Source organism: Amblyraja radiata, chromosome 30 (assembly GCF_010909765.2).
Source record: "Amblyraja radiata isolate CabotCenter1 chromosome 30, sAmbRad1.1.pri, whole genome shotgun sequence".
Taxonomy (NCBI): Eukaryota; Metazoa; Chordata; class Chondrichthyes; order Rajiformes; family Rajidae; genus Amblyraja; species Amblyraja radiata.
Window position 1 is genome coordinate 33,239,377 of NC_045985.1, and position 15,293 is coordinate 33,254,669.

The window sequence follows — 15,293 nt, forward strand, 5'->3', positions numbered from 1 at the left end:
TGCCCCTCAGATAGGGCGGGGATAGGTAAAGGAGCCAATGAACAATATTAATAGTTCATTACACTCTCTTCCTCATCCGCTGTAACTTGTGCTTGGCTTGGCGGTATTTATGTATAGTATTACCTGATTAGATTGGACAGCATGCAAAACAAAATATTGTCACAGTTTCCTCAGTACATGTGACAATATAAGTGTGGGCACAGTAGTGCAGCTGGTAGAACCGCTGGCTCACGGCACCGGAGACTCGGGTTCGAATCTAACCACGGCCACTGTTTGTGTGGAGTTTGCATGTTTTTCTTATGACGGCGTGTGTTCCTCCCACATCCCTATGGCTTGCTGCATGAACATCAATTGCCCTCTGTAAATGTGCCCCTAATATGCAGAACGTGAGATAACATAAAACTAGTGTGAGCAGGTAATGGATTGGATGATTGGCATGGACTCGCTGGGGCTGAAGGGCCTGTTTGCATACTGTGCCTCTGAACTCTGAATGCTAAAGCTAAAGTGTGAGAATAAGTTGCGTTTAATGTCGCAACGGTGTATTCTGTCAAAAGGTGTCGCTGCCTCAAAAAGGCTGACAGTATCATCAAAGACCAACACCATCCTGGCCACACTCATCTCCCTGCTACCTTTAGGTAGAAGGTACAGGAGCCTGAAGACTGCAACATCCAGGTTCAGGAATAGCTACTTCCCCACAGCCATCAGGCTATTAAACCTGGCTCGGACAAAACTCTGATTATTATGAACACATTTTCTGTTATTTGTACTTTATCAGTTTATTTATTCATGTGTGTATATATTTATATTACGGTATATGGACACACTGATCAGTTTTGTAGTAAATGCCTACTATGTTCTGTGTGCTGAAGCAAAGCAAGAATTTCATTGTCCTATACAGGGACACATGACAATAAACTCACTTGAACTTGAACATTGTGTCCATCCAGAATCAAGAAGAGAATGCACCCGTGGGATTGAACAGTGGGAGAGGGACAATTGTTGTGAGTTAGCGCATTGTTTAGATGCCGCAGGGAATAAGTTACAGCAACAGCCTGGGGACCATTGTCAGGGCAAGTCGAGGATCACAGCCGGGTCTCCTTCCCTCCCTCCCTCCGTGCAGGGTGCGGGTAGATCCGGCTCGTGGCCTGACAGCAACCCGCTGATCGGAGCGCCTCATCTCCGTCATGTGGTCTGCCTTTTAGCAGAGTGGGGGTGGTGACAGCTATGGGTGGAGGAAAACAGACAACACTTGATAATTCCATGATTTTGATTCATCACAGCTCCTCCAATGTCTTCGATGATGGAGCTCCTGGAAAGGTGTGATGATTGGCAGCTGCTGGATTTGATGATTCATTACGCCAGAGGCTGGAAGAGGCGATTCAAGAGGCGTTGGAGAATGTCGTCTTCGTTCTAGCATACAAGAGATATTTCAGTGAGCAAGAGTACAAGGTAGGGAGAGGATTGGATGAGTGGGTAACTTCAGCTGATACAGAAATGTTTTCATGCACAAATATTGTGGGCGGAAGGGTCCATTCTTGTGCTGTCCTGCTTGTAATGAGTCGAGTCGCACTCACGTCAATGTACAACACAAGTTTATTAAAGTCCACTCACTCACAGCATTCATCTGCATGGTGTTACAGTAACTAGCAGCTACTCACACTCATTACCAATAAACATAATATTACATAGTGACCAAGCAAAGATACTATAAACATAGTAAACACAACTTGTTCCCCCGCAACGATGATTACACTGCGAGAGGCATAACTAAAGCCGGGTCGAGTTTACTAAAATGGCGGATGTTCCGCTCCGTTGCGTACTACACGTCAGTCCATTGGAATTTGCAGGAGTGGTCTATCTTGCTCCCTTCTAGTATCTTTGCTAATTACTTAAGCAGACTTCTGATAATATGAACCGCATAGTAGGCGGAGCTTCTACTAACAAGCACTACAATTGTTTAGTAAGAAGTAACCAATCTACACTTCTCTCTATAATTACAGCGCAGTCACAAAGAATATCCCGTAGAGCAGTTGACATCTAGAGCAGCGGATGCAATAGATGAGGTTGGAGGAGGTGCAGGTGAACCTCTGCCGCACCTGGAAAGACTGCTTGGGTCCTTGGATGGAGTCGAGGGGGGAGGTAAAGCGACAAGTGTAGCATCTCCTGCGGTTGCAAGGGAAAGTGCTCGGGGAGGGGGTGATTTGGGTGGGAAGGGACCAGGGAGCTACGGAGAGAGCGGTCTCTGCGGAAAGCAGACAGGGGAGGAGATGGGAAGATGTGGCCAGTGGTGGGATCCCGTTGGAGGTGGCGAAAATGTCGGAGGATTATCTGTTGTATGTGACGGCTGGTAGGGTGGAAGGTGAGGACAAGGGGGACTCTGCCCTTGTTACAAGTGGGGGGTTGGGGAGTGAGAGCGGAGTTACAGAAGAGACCCTGGTTAGAGCCTCATCTATAGTAGAAGAGGGGAACCCCCGTTCCCTGAAGAATGAGGACATCTCCGATGCCCTGGTCTGGAATCCACCAGAGTAATTTTTAATCTTCTCTGCCAAATAGATACAGTTGTCACCATCAACCCGCAGCAAGAGCGGGGGCCGCCGATGATAAAGTCACATCCGGGATCCTGCAGGTCCCCGCCCCCCACCCCCCCCAGCTGCAATTCCCCCGTCCCCCACTGGAGGGCAGCACCGGATATCCGGCATCATCAGCAGCAGTGCCGCGTACCCGGGTCACGTGACAGCGGGCAGGGTCGCCTCTGATGACACCGGTCGGCCGGCCCGGGAAGCGTTGGGGTTTAAAGGGGAGGGCGGCCGTTTAAAGGGGAGGGCGAGGAATCGGCCAACAATATTCCGGTCCCCAGGGCGGTGACGTTTACACCACGAGATGTTCACACGTCAACTCTCAGTCCGGGTCTGGGTTCCTGCAGCGACCTCAGTTCCTTCTTTCCAGTCACACTGAACTTATTCACCCTCAGCCTGAAACAAGTGGAGGAATAAAGAGGAAATAAACAGATGAAACAACAGTGTCAATAACAGGGACTGCGGTTAATATTTCAACAACATTTACAGAACAGAATCACGCGGATGGATGGATGGATCCACTGATATTTGATCACATTAAACATGAACACAAACACTCACCTGATCAGCCCCAGACTCGGGAGGTTCAGTATGAGGTCGCGGAGAGCGGGGACACATTGGTCTGTGAGGGAGTTGTGTGTCAGGTACAGATCTGTCAGTGAGGGCTTTGTACTGAGAGTGGAGACGAGATCCTCGGCTCCAGAATCTGTGAGACCAACACGTTGCAGCCTGGAGATGAGAGAGAGTGAGGGTGAGGGACACAGAGATACAGGAGACGGTGCAAATCCCCTGTGTTTATCAGTGACACAATTGCTGATCATATTAATGTTCAGTGTCACACACCCAGTGAGTGTAAACACAATCTCTCACAGTCTGGGACTTACCGCAGTGCCTGTATTTTACAGTCCGGGTTCCTCAGAGCCGCACACACCAGTTTCACTCCGGAATCTCCCAGGTCGTTGTCTCCCAGTCTAAACACAAACAGACAGAGTAAGAAACAAACTGATACAAACCCCGGCCGCCCGGCGAGTCTGGGATAGATAACTTCCCCCAAACAGATATTTCTGGAAACACCTCAGCACATTATTGTGGATGTGGTGTTTGGTGACTTTCACCATTTATTCTCATTCCCCGACCGACCGGGAAATGTTCCCCGTCCAGAGAACGGCAGCAGGCGGGCGGGGAACGTGTGCGTGTGACCCGGGGGAAGGGTTCGACCACCGGTGATCCGGGGGAGGGAGGGTAAAATAGGAGGGGTGCCCCCCCCCCACCCCGTGCACAGTGACGGCCGCTCGGCCCCATAGAAGGGGTGCTGGACGGAATAACAAAATAGTGAAACAATTGTACAGTTCAGTGTTAGCGTCAAACGGACAGTTACCTCAAGTCCTGACACTTGTGCAGAGCCGGTCCCAGCCGCTGGAGACCTTCACACTGAATGCGGCAGCTCCCCAGATCTAGATGTTTGTATCACAGAGCCTGATGGCATGAGACAGGACTGCACAGTCAATCGGGGTCAGTCCCAGTCCATTGAATGAAAGTGTTTCCACAGATCCCAGTGTCTGCTGAGCCAGTACAGGACTCTGAGACTCAAACAGGTAGTGCATCGTGTTCAGGAGCCTCCTTTTACCAAACTCACTGGCTGCATTTCTAATCTGACGTTTAACCTCCCCCTTCACCCAGTCACTCACTCGGCAGATTGTTTGATGAGGGAATTTACCCAGAAACTCCTCCAGGATCCAAGCTGCCCGTGGGGAGGAGAGACCAGCGACAACCCGGAGAAATACTTCAAATCGCCCGTCTTTCATGCCATGGGCTTCAATGAGGAGTGTCGTGATATCCCCGTGCGGCTACAAACTCTTGGATGGTGAGGTGCGGGAAGGTGTACACCACGCTCCGGGCTGAATCCTCTCTCTCCAAAAGTTCCATCAGGAACCCGGACAGGAACTGGGAACGCTGCAGATTGTATTTGATCAAATCTTCATCTGTGAACACAATGTTCTTCTCAGCCACTCCAGTGAAGGCCATCTGACCAACCCTCAGTAACACCTCACGGAGGCTCTCAATCTCACGGCTGTGGTTTTTTAGGATGTTGTAAATAAAGTAGCAATATTGTTGTGTGATGGTCTTGGGAACTTGCTGCGGGTCCCAGTGTGTTTGTGTGAAGAAGGGGCCCAGTGTCAGTACAAGGATCCAGCAGTAGGAGGGATTGTAGCTCATGGTGTACAGGATCTCATTCTCCTTCACATGTTTGAAAACAGCTGCTGCCACCGACTGATCTTCAAAATGCCTGGTGAAATATTCCTTCCGTTCCTCACCATCAAATCCCAGGATTTCAGCCCGGACACTGATCTCTGCCTTTTCCAGTAAATGTAACGCAGTGGGGCGGGTGGTCACTAGCACTGAACACCCTGGGAGCAGCTTGTGCTGGATTAAACTGTACACAATGTCAGACACTTCACACCGGGATTCAGGATCTGGGCACTGGTGCTGAGGTTCTGTATCTCTCCGACTGTCAGCAAAATCGATTCCGCCCTTGAATTCATCCAGACCGTCGAATATAAACAGCAATCCCTCTGGGTTCTTCCAGACCTCTCCTAGCATATTCCCAAAGTAAGGATACTGATGCAGAATCAGTTCCCTCAGGGTTATTCCACAGTTAATAGTGTTCAAATCCCAGAATTTGAAACTGAAGACAAACTGGAATTGTTGGAATATTTTCCCTGTGGCCCAGTCATGAACAATCTTTTGCACCATTGTTGTTTTTCCGATCCCCGGAACTCCGGCCACGGCAGACGAACTCCCAGATTTGGATTTGCTCGCAGAAATGTTCTGGAATAACTGATCAGTTCGGATTTTTTCAAACTCTCCCCTGAGATGTTCCTCTCTCCACTCTTCATGGTCCCGGCCTCTTGCCAGCAGCTCATGTTCCATCAGTGTCCGATCTCGAACAGTGGAGATGACCGTGAGCTCAGCGTATCGATCACGCAGCTGGAAAACCTTAACCTTCTCGTTCATCAGGATGGTGTTCACACTCAGTGTTTCAGTCTGTGCCCGCAGAGTCTCCATGTGCTTCTGCTGAACATCTTTTATCAGGTGAGATAAACAAGAGGTCCTGAAATTAGATTCATCACGCAAAGAAAAACACATTCACAGTATCCTAATATAGCCATAGTATGATACAGTGCGGGAACAGGCCATTCGGCCCAACTTGTCCACACCGGCCAACAATGTCCCACTTGCCTGCGCTTGCTTCATATCCCTTCAAACCTGTCCTATCCATGCACCTACCTTAACTGTTTCTTAAACGATGGGTTAGTCCCAGCCTCAACTACCTCCTCTCGCAACCTACATCATACACCCACCACCCTTTGTGTGAAAAAGTTACTCCTCGGATTCCTATTAAATCTTTTCCCCATCACATTGAACCAATGTCCTCTGGTCCTCGATTCCCCTACTCTGGGCAAGAGACTCTGCACATCTAACCGATCTATTCCTCTCATTCCTACTCACTTCCCCTTTAACTCCATCATTATACTCACAATTTGTCACCCCATTTAATTGCATCCCATTATACCCTTCACACTATGATTTACCCAGCCTATATTGGGAAAGATAAAAGTTCCTAATACAACGACCTTATTTGACCTGCAGCTGTCTGCAATCTCCTGACACATTTGTTCTTCTAATTCCCGTTGACTATTCGGGGGTCTGTAGTACACCCCCAACAAGGTGATCATCCTTTTCTTGTTCCTCAGCTCTACCATATAGCCTCACTGGACGAAACCCCCTCCTCTTTTTCCCTCACCCCTGTCTCTCCTGAAGCTCCTGTACCCCGGAACATTGACCAGGTTTCAGTCATGGCTACTGATAAGCCGAATTAAGTTAAAAATATAAGAAGATATTAAATTGGCTTCTGGGCTAGCTTACAGCTTATATTTAGTCTCAAATTAGGCTTGCCTCAGGTTGCGGTGTGTGAGATAATAAATACTATAACATTGTCTCCCAAGTGACGAGAGAGGAAGCAGAGAAGTAGCTAGATCTCTTTGATGTATTGGAAAAGTAAGATGTCGTAAACCAAGTGTCCTATGTTTATGAGGGAGGAGGTGCTGAGAGAGGAACCAGAGAAGTAGCTAGATCTCTTTGATGTATTTGATAAAATAAAATGTCGTTAACCAAATGGCCAATGTTTTTAATATATCTTGTACCATGTGACAGATGCCTTTGAGTTGATGCATTCTGTAGAAATTATTTTCCTGTACCTCTGACCATGACTAATGTCTGTGGAATGTGCCAAGGTGACAAAAAAAAACCCTGTATAATACAATGTAATTCTGTTGTTCAGAGAAGTGGACTGAGGACAGTGAAGTGTCTGTAATTGCTCACTTGACTTGGAGTTCTCCCTCCCTTCCATCGGCTGATAATAAGTAAAGTTTTGAACTGGTCTACCAAACAGTTTGTGTGTTGTCTGTTTATTAAGAGGCGAACCTGTTACGTTGTTATAAAAGTAACTTTTTCACTACAACATCCCAGTCGCTCGTACCTATCCACGCCCCAAGCTTATCCGCCTTACCTGTCAGGCCCCTTGCATTAAAATAGGGGCAGTTAAAACCAACCCTCCTTCCTCGCTCTCCGCCTTTCACCAACCTATTCTGTCCACTAACCTCTCCCACACCACCCTCCATACCAAATTCTAGCCTCTCACGCGCCTCTGTCCCGTACGAGATCCCACCCCCTGCCAATCTAGTTTAAACCCTCTCGAGTAGCATTAGCAAACCTTCCCACTAGGATGTTGCTCCCCCTCCAGTTAAGGTGCAACCCGTCCCTTTTGTACAGGTCACCCCTGCCCCAGATGAGATCCCAATGATCCAGAAATCTAACTCCCTGCCCCCTGCACCAATTCCTCAACCACACATTCATTTCCTCTCTTCCTATTCACACCTTCACTAGCACGAGGTATTGGACGTAATCCTGAGATCACTACCCTGCAGGTCCTGCTTTTCAGTCTTCGACCCAATTCCATAAAGTGGTTTTGCAGAACCTACCTCCTTCTGCTTCCTACCTATGTCATTTGTGCCAACATGTGCAACAACCTCCGGCTGCTCCACTTCACCCTTGAGCATGTCGTGCAGCTGCTTCGAGACGTCCTGGACCCTGGAACAAGGGGAGGCAACACACCATCCTGGAGTCTCACCTGCTGCCTGCCTGCCTGCCGCAGAATCAACTGTCCGCATCTCTGACTATTGACTGGCCCATATTATGCTTTACGATTATGATTAGTGTTACACTCATTAGTTGATGTGTTATTGATTAAATATTATCTGATTGTTATAGCTGTGTATTGGTCGACTAAGCAGAAATAAATTGGTAAAATAATATTTGGACAGATACATGGATTGTAACGGGTTAGAGGGATATTGGGAAGTAGCGGCTGGCCGGGAGAGCTTAAATGGGGGCATTTTGGTCGCTATGGACAAATTAGACCTCAGATCCCGTTACCGCACTGTATCTATCGAACTAAAAGTCTCATCTTAACCACTGCGCTAAATATTGATTTTGAAAAACACGACCCTATATCTCTATAATTTTGGGCCATCTTACTCACAGTTCTCCACCGTTGCGGCAGCCCCAAGAATTGTCCCCATCGATGAAAAATAAAAAAGTTATGAGTGTTTAAAAAATCTTGAGATCAGCTGATTGGTCCTCTCGCCTGTCAATCACCACAATGAAGGTAACGCCACATCCAGGGGGGGGGGGGGGGTGAAGGACTATAAAACCCAGGATGCCTGGACGTGAGTCAGTCACGATGGAAGATCGCGAGGGAGAGTCCATGACTGTGATTCTAAGCTGTGAATCAACTGAACTGTGAGTCTGTAATGTACTTGGAATAAATTATTTGTTAGGAGGTTGAAATGCTATGAAATTGAATTTGCTCGCCTGCACTCTGCTTGAAATGCTATGAAATGTATTTGCTGGCCTGCACTCGGCTTGAAATGGAATTCTCCCTGTAACCGCAAGGGTTATTTCCGAGTCCTTTACATTCCTCCCTCATCGCAAAGATGTTGATTAATTGGACATCTGTAAATTGTCCCTAGTCTGCAAGGAGTGGATATAAAGATGGGGTAAATAGGAAGGGCTGATTGATGGACGGCGAATCCGCAGTTGGCCAAAACATGCAACTGAATACCTTTCAGATGAGCAGGTAGTTCCCAGGAAACCTTCATGGCTTTGAACGATTCGATCAGATCAGAACCTGTTGGAATAATTTCATGGAATGAGTTTGAGTTGCATTTTGACAAAAAGGACAAATTCTCTATAGAAACATGTCCTGTACCTTCTTCCCCCACTGCTTTCAGCAACTCCTCCAGTTTGGGGAGCAGGTGGTGCATTTTCACGAAGCATTTCCATATCAGTTTACGGACCTGCGGCTCTTTCTCAGTCACCAGGTTGAGGAGAAGTGTGGAACCGGCCGCACGGCTTCCTCTCTTCGTGCGTTTGATGACTCGCTGTGAAGAGCCGTGGGGACAAGTAGTTATAGAGCTGTACAACACGGAAACAGAACCCTCGGCCAACCTTGGCGATGGATTTACTGGAGTCACAGTGCCTTAAGTGGTAGAGTGATAGAGCAATATACCACTGGGAGACAGGCTATTCAGCCCACATTGTCCATGCCAACCAAGTTACAATTCTAAGCCAGGGCCATTTGCCTGCATTTGGCCTACAGCCCCGTAAGCCCCTCCTATCCACTCATCAGTCTGAATGTACTTTGATATCCCTAATGTTATCCGCTTTTCCAGCTTCCTCTGGCATTGTGTTCCAGATATGGCCTGCTCTCCAAGTAAACCTGTTGTCCCCAGATCCCACCTACATTTCTCCCATCTCCCCACAAGCCTGCACCCTCCAGTTTGTGGATCACCACTGCTGTGCAGGATATTCTTTGTGACTGTGCCGTACTGAGTTGTAATTACAGAGAGCAGCACAGCACAAGAATGGACCCTTCCGCCCACAATATTTGTGCAGGAAAACATTTGAGTATCAGCTGAAGTTACCCACTCATCCAATCCTCTCCCTACCTTGTACTCTTGCTCACTAAAATATCTCTCGTATGCTAGAACGAAGACGACATTCTCCACCGCCTCTTGAATCGCCTCTTCCAGCCTCTGGCGGTAATGATTTGTCAAATCCAGCAGCTGCGAATCATCACACCTTTCCAGGAGCTCCATCATCGAAGACATTGGAGGAGCTGTGATGAATAAAAATAATGGAATTATCAAGTGTTGTCTGTTTTCCTCCACCCATAGCTGTTACCACCCCCACTCTGCTAAAAGGCAGACCACATGACGGAGATGAGGCGCTCCGATCAGCGGGTTGCTGTCAGGCCACGAGCCGGATCTACCCGCACCCTGTACGGAGGGAGGGAGACCCGGCTGTGATCCTCGACTTGCCCTGACAATGGTCCCCAGCCTGTTGCTGTAACTTATTCCCTGCGGCATCTAAACAATGCGCTAACTCACAACAATTGTCCCTCTCCCACTGTTCAATCCCACGGGTGCATTCTCTTCTTGATTCTGGATGGACACAATGTCAACACATTTTGACAGAATACACCGTTGCGACATTAAACGAGACTTATTCTCACACTTTAGCATTCAGAGTTCAGAGGCCCATCGAGTCCATGCAAATCATCAATCGATCACCCGCTCACACTAGTTTTATGTTATCTCACGTTCTGCATATTAGGAGCACATTTATAGAGGGCAATTGATGTTCATGCCAGCATGCCATAGGGATGTGGGAGGAAACACACACTGTCATAGGAAAAACATGCAAACTCCACACTAACAGTGGCCTTGGTTAGAATCGAACCCGAGTCTCCGGAGCCGTGAGCCAGTGGTTCTACCAGCTGCACTACTGTGCCCACACTTATTATTGTCACATGTACTGAGAAACAGTGACAATATTGTGTTTGCATGCTGTCCAATCTAATCAGGTAATACTATACATAAATACGGCCAAGCCAAGCACAAGTACAGCAGGTAGAGTGAAGAGAGTGCTGAATATAGTTTTCTCAGCATGTAGCGATACAGTTTCAGAGAAAACATCCAACGTCCACAATGAAATAGTTTGTAAAAATAAGGACTGTGTCCCCACACAGGCCACAACTCACCAATGGAAGGATCTTTCAGTAGACTGATAACATCATAATAAGAATGCACAAGATTCACAGCAACGTGGTTCTATACATTCAGAACCCGTTTACTGAGAACACATAGAAACATAGAAAATAGGTGCAGGAGTAGGCCATTCGGCCCTTCGAGCCTGCACCGCCATTCAATATGATCATGGCTGATCATCCAACTCAGTATCCTGTACCTGCCTTCTCTCCATACCCCATGATCCCTTTAGCCACAAGGACCACATCTAACTCCCTCTTAAATATAGCCAATGAACTGGCCTCAACTACCTTCTGTGGCAGAGAATTCCACAGATTCACCACTCTCTGTGTGAAATTTTTTTCCTCATCTCGGTCCTAAAAGATTTCCCCCTTATCCTTAAACTGTGACCCCTCGTTCTGGACTTCCCCAACATCGGGAACAATCTTCCTGCATCTAGTCTGTCCAACCCCTTAAGAATTTTGTAAGTTTCTATAAGATCCCCATCAATCTTCTAAATTCTAGCAAGTACAAACCGAGTCTATCCAGTCTTTCTTCATATGAAAGTCCTGACATCCCAGGAATCAGTCTGGTGAACCTTCTCTGTACTCCCTCTATGGCAAGAATGTCCTTCCTCAGATTAGGAGACCAAAACTATACGCAATACTCCAGGTGTGGTCTCACCAAGACCCTGTACAACTGCAGTAGAACCTCCCTGCTCGTATACTCAAATCCTTTAGCTATGAATGCTAACATACCATTCGCCTTCTTCACTGCCTGCTGCACCTGCATGCCTACTTTTAATGACTGGTGTACCATGACACCCAGGTCTCGTTGCATCTCCCCCTTTCCTAATCGGCCACCATTCAGATAATAGTCTACTTTCCTGTTTTTGCCACCAAAGTGGATAACCTCACATTTATCCACATTATACTGCATCTGCCATGCATTTGCCCACTCACCCAGCCTATCCAAGTCACCTTGCAGCCTCCAAGACAGAGGGTTGTTCTTCTGGCTGGGGGTCTGTGGCAACACTGGGGTGCACAGCTTTAAGCTGAAAGGGGTGGAATTCAAAGGAGATGTGCGGGTGAAGTTATTTATACACAGAGGATGGTGGGTGCCTGGAACGCGCTGCCAGGTGTGGTGGTTGGAGCATATACCATCGTGGTATTGAAGCTTTTTGATATGCTTGGAATGGAGAAATATGGATTGTATGAAGGCAGTGGAGATGAGTTTCATTTGACATTGGTCCGCATGGACATTGTGGACCGTAAATACCTTTCCTGTGCTGTAGATTACTGTGCTCTATCTACCTTTGTTGATATACGTACAGAATGGCCACGTATTATTTTCCATTTGGCCTTGTTACTTCAAACACATCTCTTGCATCCTGTAATCGTAATGATATAATGTGATTATATTAACGGTTTGTTTTCAACTTTCTTTCTAATGTAGACGTTTCAGATTATTTCTCTCTCGCTACGTGGCAGAATGACAAAGTCACACCGCACAGACAGAGATGCTTCATCCAGATGCGTCGACCAACCTGCCCTATCTGAGCCAGCCCTATTTGTCCATGTTTGCCCATTATCACTCCAAACCTTTCTTGCCCATGTACCTGCCCAAATGTTACTAAAATCTGGCAACACATTCCATATTTCCACCTCCCTCTGTGATCAAAGTGTTTTTTTTAAAGGGGAATGAAACCAAGAACTAGACGGCAGATTTAAGATTAGAGTGGAAGAGCTTTGCAGAATCTGAAGGGCATCTCCCTGTCAAGGCTGGTGGTGGATGCTGGTGAGAGAATGACATTGAAGAGCTTTGAGATAGGGACATGGATATACAGGGAATCTGGGAATATTGATTTGAAAGATACACAATAGAAACAGGGTATTCAGTCTATCGACTCCACGGAGACGATCGATCGATCACCCACTTATTCTGCAAACTTCACCTGTGCAGATTAGTTTAACCTGGCATCATGTTGGGCACAGACAGCATGAAGGGTCTGTTCTTGTACTGCAGTGTACTAGTTTACATAGAATTCTCCAACCTCCTTCAATACTTCCTAGTCCCTTCCCTTCTCTCCTTATCCCAATACATAGCCTATTCCCCATCCGCAAATTTCCCCAACCATTCCACCCAAATCTCTCCACTAGCTTTACATTTCACATCATTCAAACAACTTGTCGAGTAACAAGACCTTTGACTCGTTTTCTCTTGAGTCTCATTTTAGTCCTGGTTTCATCTCTAACCATCTGACAATCTACACCCCCCCTCCCCCCCTCCCCCCCTCATCCATATTCAACTTCCTGTGCCAGGCTCCCACCACTTTCCACATTCTCTCCCCAACTACAATCAACCCTTTCGGGTTCAGGCCTATTTTGACCATCCTAATTCCTTGGTTCTCTCTCATTTCCCCATTAAACCTCTAACAACTCACTGGGAGTAGCTTCCCATCCCTGACAAACATTCACTTATTTTCCCTCATCAGACCTTCAACATCCTTTGTTCACCAAGGCTCACAAAACTTAACTTCTTTGCTTCTTCCGCTAACTGACACGCTGAGTCTGAACAGTTCTCTCACTTATAAAAACCTCTAATCATCACATGTTTGTTCCCCTCTAGTAGCTGCTCCCAGGCAGTCTTTATACCCAACAAATGACCCTAATGCAGACAGACCTGCCCTATCATTCCTGTACTCTCTCCGGCTCAGGTCTCTTGGCCTTCCGTTGATTCCCTATTCCCTCTCCCCGTGTGTACTGCAGGTCAGGCAATCTGATCCGGTCACATTGTTGGCAGGGGCGGAAAACCTGGGGGGGCCAGAGGGGACACGTCCCCCCCCCATGTTTTGAGAGGTGGGGGACACCCACCCCCCCCCCCCCCAGGTTTTTGTAATCCGATTTTAAAATCGCCGCTTTCCGTGAGGCAGTTGGGGTGGGACTGAGGATAGAGCGTGGTGATTGGAGGAGGGAGACGTGGCACAGACCTGCGCCTCATCCGCAGGCAGGATCGATCCAAGCCGGGTCTCCGACGCTGTCCCGAGTGCCCCCCCCCCACGGATGGCCAGAGAGGTCGGCAGTCAGACACGAGATGTACCCCCAGGCCCACAGCCAGCACAGAGAAACAGCCCTAAACCCAGCTCAACTCTGCCTGTCCTGCCAGTACCCTGTGTACCCTGTCCCCCCTGTACCCCACACTGTTCCCACTGTGTCCCCCCTGTACCCCCTGTACCCCACACTGTTCCCACTGTGTCCCCCCTGTACCCCACACTGTACCCCCTGTACCCCACACTGTACCCCGTGTACCCCCTGTACCCCACACTGTTCCCACTGTGTTCCCCCCTGTACCCCACACTGTTCCCACTGTGTCCCCCCTGTACCCCCCCTGTACCCCCTGCCCCCCCCGCCCCGCCCCCACTCACCGCTGTCGCCAATAATCAGCAACTTGAACAAATGGTCGTAACCCCGAGCCGCCATGGGCCCATCCCGGCCCCGCCCCCCGCACCCACACGTCACCGCGCCCCGCGCTCATCGTCATCACGTCAGCGGGGAGAAAAGGAAACGTCAGCGCGTCGCCCCCTCCCTCGACTCCTCCCCCCCCCGGGCAACGTCACCGCGTTCGCCCTTCGACTAGACTCCTCCCCCCTAGATTAGACTCCTCCCCCTTCTACGTCGGCGCGTTGTATCCCTTGTCTTGACTCCGCCCCGTTCAACGTCAGCGCGTTCCCCCCTCCCCTTGACTCGACTCCTCCCCCACCCTACTACGTCAGCGCGTTCATTCTCTCAATAACTCCGCCCCCTCTACGTCACCTTTGACTGGGCTCCTCCCCCTTCTACGGCAGGGCGTCGTCCCTTTGACTAGACTCCGCCCCTCGACGTCAGCGCGTTCCTCTCCTTGACTGACTCCTCCCCCCCTCCCATTCACGTCAGCTCGTTCACCCCCAGGCTATCTCCTCCCTCCCTGTTACGTCAGCGCGTTGCTCCCCCCCCCCCACACAACTGTATTACACTCGCTCCCCCCCCCCACACACACACACAACTGTATTACACTCGCTCCCCCCCTACACAACTGTATTACACTCGCTCCCCCCCCCACCCCACAACTGTATTACACTCGCTCCCCCCCCCCACACAACTGTATTACACTCGCTCCCCCCCACACACAACTGTATTACACTCGCTCCCCCCCCCCACACAACTGTATTACACTCGCTCCCCCCCCACACAACTGTATTACACTCGCTCCCCCCCCCCACACACAACTGTATTACACTCGCTCCCCCCCCCACACAACTGTATTACACTCGCTCCCCCCCCCCACACAACTGTATTACACTCGCTCCCCCCCCCCCACACAACTGTATTACACACGCTCCCCCCCCCACACAAACGTATTACACTCGCTCCCCCCCCCACACACAACTGTATTACACTTGCCAACCCCCCCCACACAACTGTATTACACTCGCCTCCCCCCCCCCCCCCACACAACTGTATTACACTCGCTCCCCCCAACCACAAACTGTATACACTCGCTCCCCCCCCCCCACACAAATGTATTACAC

The 15,293-nt window shown here is 48.9% G+C and overlaps 1 protein-coding gene across 1 annotated transcript in view; it reads right to left on the reverse strand.

The window, feature by feature from the left end:
- Positions 1–2,699, reverse strand: part of LOC116990060 (BOLA class I histocompatibility antigen, alpha chain BL3-6-like) — a 7,469-nt gene extending 4,770 nt beyond the window's left edge. Inside the window, exon 1 of the mRNA XM_033047587.1 lies at positions 2,673–2,699. Coding sequence (XP_032903478.1) covers positions 2,673–2,699 — 27 coding nt within the window. The remainder of the gene's footprint in view (positions 1–2,672) is intronic.
- Between the last annotated feature and the right edge of the window lie 12,594 nt (positions 2,700–15,293).